Source organism: Chenopodium album, chromosome 21 (genome assembly GCF_948465745.1).
Source record: "Chenopodium album chromosome 21, dcCheAlbu1.1, whole genome shotgun sequence".
Taxonomy (NCBI): domain Eukaryota; kingdom Viridiplantae; phylum Streptophyta; class Magnoliopsida; order Caryophyllales; family Amaranthaceae; genus Chenopodium; species Chenopodium album.
In genome coordinates, this window is record NC_137854.1 from 30,447,941 (window position 1) to 30,458,918 (window position 10,978).

General features: G+C 32.3%; 1 protein-coding gene across 1 annotated transcript; it reads right to left on the reverse strand.

Moving 5' to 3' along the window:
* Positions 1–8,436: 8,436 nt before the first annotated feature.
* LOC145601866 (putative glutathione S-transferase parA) lies at positions 8,437–10,121 on the reverse strand. The gene is made up of 2 exons (XM_081657950.1): positions 9,798–10,121; positions 8,437–8,794 (listed from the first exon to the last, which is right to left on the reverse strand). The coding sequence occupies exons 1-2, from the start codon at positions 10,113–10,115 to the stop codon at positions 8,450–8,452; spliced, it is 663 nt and encodes a 220-aa protein (XP_081514076.1). The 5' UTR covers positions 10,116–10,121; the 3' UTR covers positions 8,437–8,449.
* Positions 10,122–10,978: the final 857 nt, after the last annotated feature.

Sequence of the window (10,978 nt, forward strand, 5' to 3'; positions counted from 1 at the left end):
ATAGCTAAAGTTAGGAACTTAAACAGGGCAAAGCGGATTTAAAGAGCAAACCATCCAGGCCCAATTGGAAATAAAACCTCAACCCTCCGGGAATTTTTTAACACAAACATTTTACTATAATAGGGCAAAACACCTAGTTACATCATATTATACACGGACCTTTCTCACAAGTTCTTCAATGGACTACTTGCTACATGATAGGACCCTATCAGCCTACCCAACCTAAGTCCCACACTTAGGTTCACTCAACACTACCGGAGTGCATACACTTAGCTTTACAGTAGAAGCTCACTCATTGTGCACTCACAGCTACCACACGAATTTTAGAGACTTTCAAACTCCTAGTTTCAATCGAATTTTTGAGAATTCAAACTCATCACACCCCGATACCCCAAATACCCAAAATCTATTCCCAAAACAAGATCTCATTGAATAACTCTAAATACATATGTATGAATTAAGAAATAAAATTTATATGTTGGACACTCGAGATCTGTCTGGAACTCACTGGGACGTACTGAAACCAAAACCTAATAGGAACTTTGACCAGGAGGACTGACTTAGCTTCGCGGTGAAGGATGAAACCATTAAGCACGACCACTACACTTCGTCAGCCTCAACTTCGAATGGATACATATGAGCATATTTATAGTATACTCAAATTATTCATTTCATCTTGAAAAAGATAGGTTTTATCAAAAGATAAGTTTAAACGATGTTTTCTAAAAATATGTTTTCCGAAATATATCTGTTTTTTAAGAATAAAATATGTCAATAATAATAAGATATAATTAACATAAAATCAGATTTTATTCCAAGCTTATCTTTTCGTTTAAAAATACTTTCTAAACAAACTTATCTATTTTCAAAAGGGATTTAGTAGAAAATAATTAAATATCTTTATTCAGTAAAGCCAAAATCCCTAAAAGATATGCACGTGTTAGATAAATATATATCATTAGACTTTTAAAGCCGTGCGTACTTAAGTTCCTATTAGGTTCGAAATCTGACAGTCTCTGAGTTCTTAACAATTTAATAACTCTAATTTCATTGACTCTCTGGAGTTCACCCTTGTTCTATATAAACTTGTTCCAGACCGACTTTTATGTCCAACATACTTACATGAATCCTAGAGCAATATACTTTCTCCGTCTTCATGTTGCTTCTCTGAAACTCTTGTTTTGGAATCATGTAGTCTTGATGTATTCTGGATCTCAAGGCAACGTTTCACTTAATTGCAGGCTACGTTTAAGCATTACACTGGAACTTGTTGTCACTCTTCTCTAGCATTACATTGGAACTTGCAGACTTAGTCACTATAACCTGTCATTTTTCTCCAGCATTACACTAGAACTTGCTTCTGTTAGGAAGCTCCTTGTGAGTACTTGTTAAGAAACACATCATGTATTTGTTAGGGAACACACCATGTAAATGTTAGGGAACATATTATGGCTCTCGTCGGAAAGCATGCCGAAGGTTCCTTCTGGATATCATTAGAGAATAAACCATCAGGTTCCTTCGCGATTTGGTTCTCGTAGAAGAACCTACTTTAGGTTCATTCATTTTCTCTTGTTCCTCTTGAAGTCTTCTATGTTCCAACTCATTGACTTCACCTAAGTCGGTTCCTATCTTCACACAAACATTTAAGAGAACATTGAAGTTTGTTCGTCACAAACAAATTTCCAGTGAGACTAATCAAACTTAAAGCCACATATTTTTGTATTTTTATATTTATAAAAACCAAAAAGAAAACTAAAACAAGATCAAAATATAGACACCCAATTGTGTCTCCCCAAAACCAAACCCAGTGACGAATACCTTTTGCGTCGAGTCATAATCGAATGAAGTGAAAGTGTGAAAAGTCTAGTGTTGCGGTAGTTTTTATCAAAATCATTTCTTTTTGTTTCCAGTCCAGTTTATTTTGGTCCATGATCAGGGTCCAATAATGGTGTAATTGGATGGGGCTTGAAAAGACCTTTCTAACAATAAATTATAAGCCCAATTCCGATGAATAATGAGGAAGTTATTGTCAAAATATTAAATTGGGCCCAAACCGGATTTTACCTACGGCCCAATGATCATGTGGAGGGTCCAAGCGTTTAATCCTAGAACTAAACTAATTTGGATTAATTAGAATTAGAAGCTTCTATAAGTTTCTAAAAGATCTTAATTATCCTTTTTGAAAAGCTAAGATCATAGAGTTTGAATTTGAATAAAAACTTTCTTTTTTTAAGTCCTAAATCTATTCGAATTTAAAGATGTTCAAAGATAGTCAGATATTATTTTTGTACCTCATAATATTTATCCAAATTTTATATGGTTGATAGATCATGAAATTATCTTTCCAATGATATATTATAATATTAATTTCGAGTTATAACGAAAAAGATATGAAAGGTATACTAAACTCTATTCAAACTTGACATCCTTCCACTATTTCGGACATATCTTTTTATTTACAAAATATTTTAATCTGATTTCAATTGGGTTGGAAATTAGACTTTAACAGCTTTCCAACGACATATTATATGTCTTATTTCGACTTTTGGATCAAAAGATATGATAAAAACTAAATATGCAAAAAAAAATTATCTTAGCGCCAAACGACAGTCATGTTGCAGCGCTGCACCTGTCGCCTGGCGACGAGCTCTGTCGTTGGCGACAGGATGGTGTTTTATTCCTTTTGAAACTCTAATTATTTTCTATCGAATTCTGGATTATTTTCCTATAAATAAGGTCCTTGGACCTCCGTTTTCATTGAATCAACTATCACCAAGAATTCTCTAATCCTTCTCTTCTCACTCTTAAACAATATATTTATCTCTCTTTTCTAAACTAGCCTTTTACAAAAACACAATACTGCATACATTATTTCTAGACACACCTAACCAAGTTCGAAGTTGCCTTTGCCCTAAACGTGAAAGGTTGATAATTTATGAGGGTTTGGTCCCAAATCCAATCTAAACTTTTTAAATCTTTCTTTAATTATTTGATTTAATTCTTTGATTTATTTTATTTCATTGAAGTTTACTAACTCGTGTATTTTGTTATTAGAAAGAGGCACGAGGCTTCAAAGTAAGTAATTAGCTTACTCCCTTATTATTTTGATGTAGAAATCATGTTTAGATTTGATTAATTCATAGTATCATGTTAGGATGTTATTATTGCTTTCTTGTATCATGTTTAGGTTGCCTTTTCCTTCTTTGTAATATCATGTTAGTATCATGTTAGGGTTCAAGCTTTGATCTTTATTGTTAGTGACATGCTAGGGTTTATTATTAATCATTTTAGTATCATGCCTAGGATCTTGCTATTATTATTAAATTTTAATTTTAATATGATGATTATTATGGTTGTTACGATTGTTATAATTTGTTATTATTATGTTGCTTGATGTATACTATTGTTATTGCTTGATCACGCCTTTTATGCATGTCTAAAGAGAATTTGTATTTGAAATCACGCCTAATAAGATAATTAATAATTTTGTTTAGGCTAATATGATTTTAATTCAAGTGATCACCAATAGTAGTTTTATTTGTGCATTAATATTCAACCAACATAGATTAAACTGGTTTAGGGTTAATCTAATGATTGCATGTTAGTCAGAAAGCGCACATGAATACGAGTAGAATAAAGTAGATGCCTATTTTATAGGGTGAGTTCTTTCTCTTTTAGATTGGATTCGTACCCTCATCCCCGAAAACCAGTCTTGGTTCAAGACCTATTGGAGTTGACGATCTCATGGATCGTTAAGGAGTGTAACCTTCACCTTGTGAACGGTTTACTTGTGTCCTAAAACTTGTTCGCGACTCTTTTGCTCTTGTTTTCTTCCCTTTTGACGCCACCATACTTAAGTGTATGATCATAGTGAGGTTAAGTTTGGGGTAATACTTGAAATATTCCCTACACAAACTAACCTAGAGCTAACCTAAAAGCAAACTAGAAAACTAAATTAAATTAACAACTCCTACACATACATGATCCATGTATATATGCATAGGATACTTACCTCATTAAGGTAAGATATGTAAACATCTATTTACATAGTTACCTTCATGGTTCCTTCACCATCATCATGCTTATCAACCATCACTCATCATTGTTCTTGTTCCTTCTATTGCTTATCATATATTGCCCAGGTTCCTTATATATATATACTTTTCATTACTCAAGTTCTTTGTACCCTATTCCATGCATAACTTATTCGTTCTATATGCACAGCTTAACAAACACATTATATAGATAATTGTTATCAATTTACAATCATCAAAACCTAATTACTCAACAGAACTCAACTTGCAAAAACCTTATGTTCTACTTTGTTTTTCTCAAGATCTTTTTAATGACTTTCTTAATACACTCGGGTTTTCTAAGAAAATAACTACAACCAATGAGACAAGTAGATAAATGGTACGTGGTTGTGATACAAAATACAATGTATAAACAACAAGTCTTGTGTGCAGCTGACCACACCATGTGTCCGCTTGTAAAAGAACAAAAGTAACCCCTAAAACACTGTTAGGTAATCCCAAAAACACTAACCAAGTAACCCCTATATAAGAGTGACGAATGAAGTAGCGCCATAATATTAACGAAGTAACTTCTAAACATTGACCGAGTAACTTCTATAACACTAATGAAGTAATTCCTATAATGGTTGGCCACATAGTGTGGCCAGCCACATATATAAGAATTTGTGATGTACAAAATAAAGGAAAAATTATCACGAACAATATGACCTTTTACGATATTTCAAAAACAAAACAACATTTTCATTATATATACTAAAATAAAACGACATTTGACATAAATCTGCTCAATATAAAACGTGATTTGTTGAACATATGTTTAATAAGATAATTATGACATGTGTCACATAGTGATTTGTATTTTTTTTTATGTTTAAAAGAAAATTTTGTGTTTTACTACCCACAAATAACTCACCTTTTGACATTATCACCCATAAGAAAATTTATTTTAAAATACAACCCAAAAATGACCAAAAAAAAAAAACCAATACTTAACATTTTCCGTTAAAAAAACAATTAAATCTATATAGTGTTTATTTATCATATAGTTAAAGTTATAAGACGTTACCATCAAAGTTGAAATGTAATAATGATATAATGATAAGAAAAGAGTAATAATTAACTCAACTGAAAGTATGTCCAAAATTGGCCTCAAGTATTTATGAGTAAAAAGAATAGCATGTTTGTGTGCCGACAACCATACCTTATGACTGCTTGTAAAAGAGCTAAATAACTTCAATAACACTGATTGAGTAATCCTTATAATACTAAGTGAGTAACCTTTATAAAACTGACAAAGTAACCCCTGTAATACTAACCTGTAGGCGTCGTTTGAAGTGCGCCTACGTTTAAGCATGTGGTGAATATGCTTGGCATTCATAGGAAGTGGGAATTGACATATACGATTAGGGACACGATTAGGGACAAGGAAAGTAGGGAGCTGCCAACAAGTTTTTAAGGAACTTGTAAACCGTTCACGGATCATTTAAGGCAACCACGAAAAGGGACAGCGAAGGCAACAACAATTGACCCGTGAAGGTTACACCCCATTCATAATCCATGAGATTACTAACTCCATATGGTTCGGAACCATGAAAAGAGGATCAGGGATGATGGTGCGAAGTGAGTCATGGAGTCACATTCGCCCGTATTGGCCTCTACTCGATTCTTATAATGAAAAGTATTCATGCGATCTCAAAGGCATATAAACAAAATAATCAATTTGCTCCAAACTATTATCAAGCTAAATTGGTTGAATATGAATGCAACACATAATTCTAAAAATTAGTGATCACTTAATTAAATAACAAGATTAAAGGAACCTATACCGGTTGTCCAAATTATCTTATTAGTCGTGATTTTCAATTACATATTCCCTTTAACATGCAATATGGTGATCATAATAACAATAGAAACCAACATTAATATCGGAAGCAATTTAACAATAATAGCGTTAGTCAAATCAAATAATAATAATAATCATGATATTAGCAATATAAAATAATAATAAGTAATTAAATTAATTAATTACTCACATTATGCGCGCTCCTTAAAATTGCTACATCATGAATAAATTGTTAGTAACTTCAATAAAAAAATATAAATAAAATGGAAATTAAATTAAATAAATGTAGATTTAATTTGGCCCAAACCCTCAGTTATTTGTACCTTTCACGCCTTGGTTTAAGGACGGAATCCCGGGTTAAGTATGACCTCCTTAAAGTGCTTCGGGGAAGAGTGATGTAATTAGGAATATAGGTTTAAGGCTTAGAATATGAGAGACAAAGAATATAATGATTTTTGATAGAAAAGAGAGGAAAAGAGAAGGATTTGATGCCCCGAACTGCAGAAAGGGGGGTCCTTTTTATTGGGAAAATAAACAGAGGGAACACACGGAACCCTAAAAAGATAAAAACCCTAAAAAAAGGCTACGTACCGCGACACGGTAAATTCTACCGCGACATGGCAGGTTCTACCGTGTCACGGGGGAAATTAGTGTGACGCGGGGAAAATTAGAGTGACAAGGGAAATATTTGACCTACGGGAGTAAAAACGCGTAAAGGGTTTACGCGGAAAAGACACGTGAAGATTCCGTGACACGGCATAGGTATCGTGACACGGCAGTATCTACCGTGTCACGGTACAGTACACTGTGTCACGGTATGGGAAACACGGAAATTACACAGAAATAGCACCGTGACACGGTGGCAAAAATCGTGTCACGACATCAGGTACCGTGTCACGGCAGCAGGTACCGTGCCACGGTGGAATTTGACGCGAAAAAGCTTCAAAAATGGCACCGCGACACGCTGCACAGTACAGTGTCACGGTACCAGGCACCGTTAGACGGGGGAAGGCACCGTCAAATGGGGCAAACTCCCCCGTCTAACGGTGCCTACTCCCGTGACACGGTGCTTTTGCACTGTGCGCGGTGATTCCAATTTTTCCCGTTTTCTAAAATCATTATAACTTTTGATTCGTAACTTGGAATAAGTCATATAATATATCATTGGAAAGCTTATTAAGTCTACTTTCCAATTCAATTAGAATCAGGTCATAATGATTTGTATATTTTAAGATATGACCGCTTTAGTAGCAGAGTGTCGGTTTTGGGCCGAGTTTAATTAGTGTTTGGCTCATATCTTCTTCGTTTCAAATCGAAATTGGGCTTATGATATATGGTTGGAAAGCTTATTGAAAGGCCTATCTAACCAAATAATAATTGGATCAAAATGATATAGCCATAAAATCAGTTCAGCTCGGTTTTGAGATGTGGATACGGAAAGTGAAAAGTAAGTTATGGTTTAGGGAAATGAGCTAGGAAATGGATTGGCTTATGAAATGTGTTGGGTAGAAACATGGGTTTAAGCACTCCAAAGATTAAATACTCAACCCGACCAATAACGACGGTGAAAGGTGTTCATCATCGGGTTTGATTTTGGGGAGACATTTTTAGGTGTCTACATAACTGAATAACCTCTATAACATAATAACCTCCCATGATGGCCGGCCACACGGTGTGACCAGCCACATATAAGAATTTGGGTAAAAAATTTCTTTCAAAAATATTAATATATTTAAATTAGTGAAACAAAGAGGTATTAAAAAAAAATTAAAAAAAAAAGATTGGTGAAACAAAGTATTATTGTTACTAGATTAGGCTCGTACAATGCACAATATGACAATAATTTTTTAGTTTCTTTATGTGTAATATGTACTAAATATATATAATTTTTATTAAAATCTAATAAATTAATAAAGTGTGGAACCCAACTCATATAATCTATATAAGATATATGGAGTAGGAGAAAAGATAATGTTTATAAGAAAATGAAATAGTCCGACCTTTCTTTAATTTCTCCGATGGATATTGTGTAATTAGTCAATTACATATATAATCTATTAGGAGAATGTAAAATTTATTAACCATTTTCAAACTTTTATTTATATTGATAAAAAAAATAATAATGGTGTCATTATTATTTTCGGCGGGAAAATTTTTTGTGAGAGGGGTTGACATGTGAATAATAAGGATATCAAGCTATCATCAGTAATTACTTTATAGATTGACAAAATTTCCTCATTCCAAATACATAGTAGATAGCTCCAAGCCTCCAAGACTATAAAAGTCGATGATATTGTATTACTGTATTAGACAGCGATTATTAAGAAATATATCATTTATAACACAGAAAAAGGAAGATACAAGTAAATTTACCAAATAGTTCAACACGTTCCAAGTCTACAAATATATATTATGCACTACTACCTCTATTAATTATTAATGTGCAACTTTAATTTTTTTATTTTTATTTTTTATTTTTTTATTTTTTTATTTATTTTTTTTTTTTATATCTCATAAACAAACATTAACCAAAAGTTGCACATTATTATTTAAAAAGATAGTATATAAAAGTTTAGTCGAGCCCCAAAGCCTTTTTGAAGTCCAAAGCGAAGTTGTAAACTTTATCAGGATCCGGCAATGAAGTAGATACACTGTGTCTCTCTTTACATCTTTTAGCCCAAGCAATAATTTTGGGACAATTAGCCTCGATGCTAAAATTTCCAAATGTTTCCAAGGTGTAAAACCAGCTTGTGAATGGAATCAATGCGACATCAACGTACCCAAATGTATCACCACCAAAGAACTTATTATCTTTAATCTCTCCTTCTAATATCTTCAGGTTTTCAATAAATTCCTTTACTATTTTTTCCTGCTCTTCTCCTTTTACTCTCCATAGTTGTTTTGCTACTGCATATATCTGCATTAAATTGATAAATTAAACCATTTTGGTTTTCCAGTTTTTAGTATCATACGTAACGATTAGATTAAACAATACAATTTAAATTAGATGCTGATTTAGCATGTGAATTATTTAATAATTTGTGAATATATATATTAACGAAATTACGAAATTGTACGGTACATGAAATTATAAATTTTAATAGGAAATTATTACAAGAGAATATTAATTAGTATTGCTACAAAACAAAAACATCATTATTATAGTTTTGATCAATTATGTAGTTGTTAGTTTCTTACGATCTGAGTAATAGAATAACCATCTTAAATTATACATCCAATACTCAAGAGTTTTTCTAAGTTTGTGTACCATGATACACTTATACACAAGAATTTTGATCATTAAAGAAGGGTAATGACTAATGAAAAATGTTAAAAACAACCACAAGGCAGGTCCACGACCAAGTTAAAAACTTAAAATATACCCCATATCAAGATTTTGAAAATAATCAAATGAAACAAACAAATAAGAAGAAAGGTTTAAAAAAAAATAAATAAATAAGAAGACATATTGACTATATATACGGAGTAACATATTACTTTTTTTTTTTTGAAACCGAGTAACATATTACGGAGTACTTCCTATCTTTTTAAGGCAACTTTCAATTTCCATACAAATGAAGCGAAACAACAAATTCATGGTCCAATTAACTTAAATGAGTAAGAAAGATGTATTTGATCAAATCCCATGAATATTACTACCCATGTATTTGTAAATCTCTTTTTTTTTTTTTTTTTTTTTTTTTTTTTTTTTTTTGACTTTTTCCCAAACAAATTAAGTTCACCAAATAAATTTAAACATTTTAATAAATAAATTTATTCTCATAGAATAATAATCAATTCAGATAATATAAATTCAATAACAATCAAATAAAATAAGTCCACACAAAATTACTTAATTAGTCAATACTGGCTAGATATGTACTTTGTACTAAGACACGAAATATATACGATAGAGTTACCTTCTTGTCAATGAAATCAGCCCAAAATCTAGCTTGGGATCGTTGGTAAGGATCAGTAGGAAGCAAAGGAAACGATTTAGCCCAAATCTCATCAATATACTCAAGAATTACAAGGGATTCACAAACGGGTTTACCATTATGGATGAAAACCGGGACCAATTTATGAACCGGGTTCATCTCAAGAAGCAAAGAACCTTTATTTAGCAAATTTTGTGGTTGACAAACATACTCAATTCCCTTCTCTTCTAATGCAATTTTCACTCTCATTGCATATGGGCTAGTCCACACATCGAGTAACACTATTTCTTCACCCGCCATTTTTTTTTTTTTTTTTTTTGGTCTAATCTTAAAATTTTGTGTAGGAACAAATTTTTGCTACTTGTTTATATAGAATATTGGTGGGTTGCATACTTGTGCAAATAATAATAGGATTCCTCGTTCTCTATTAAATTAAGTAGTTTGGTCGTTTTTAATGATTTATTAAAAGGCCAATAACCCCGTCAAACCTATACCTAATTACCTACCCCCTTAAAAGTTTAAGCTCCATTTTATTTTGATTAATTTAAGATACATAAAACTCTGACAATAAGTTTTCATCATAACCTACTTATGAGTATACCACATTAGAAAAAGAGGAGAGAAGATACTACTTTATATATGTAGTAGATACTTCGTATAAGTTACTCCTAGATATGTCAATTTTTGACCCGACATACAAACTTGACCCGAACTCAACCCGTTTGGTGTGGGTCTTGAAAACAATTTAAGGACCCGAAATCCAATTCAATCTAAAATCAATTAATCCGTAAATTTGCGGGTTAAACCCGACCTGATGACATGTTGTTAGGCTCCTCCTGAAATCTGAAATTTGTGCTTTGAGTTAACCCCCAAAAATTTCTATTTTTGAGCTAATGAGCATGCACATATGCAATTCCGTATAATTTATTCATCGATCGTCAGTGTAGGGAGAGACGATTTAGCTTTTAACATACTCAGCAATATACTCTCCGTTCTACAATGATGTTTCTTTTTAGAATCTTTGACTTTTAAAAAATAAGAGGGAATCTTTTAAATTTCTCTCAATCTATAAGAACAATTATAGTCATATGGGATCTAGCTTATTTTGTTTTGATAAGTACGTTATTAATATTTAACTTTTATAAATTTTGCTAATGTGAGAT

Coding starts and splice junctions, on each gene's coding strand:
- LOC145601866 (XM_081657950.1), bottom strand. CDS start 10,115: ATGGCGGGTGAAGAAATAGTGTTACTCGATGTGTGGACTAGCCCATAT. Junction 8,795..9,797: donor CTGATTTCATTGACAAGAAG/GTAACTCTATCG, acceptor AATTTAATGCAG/ATATATGCAGTAGCAAAACA.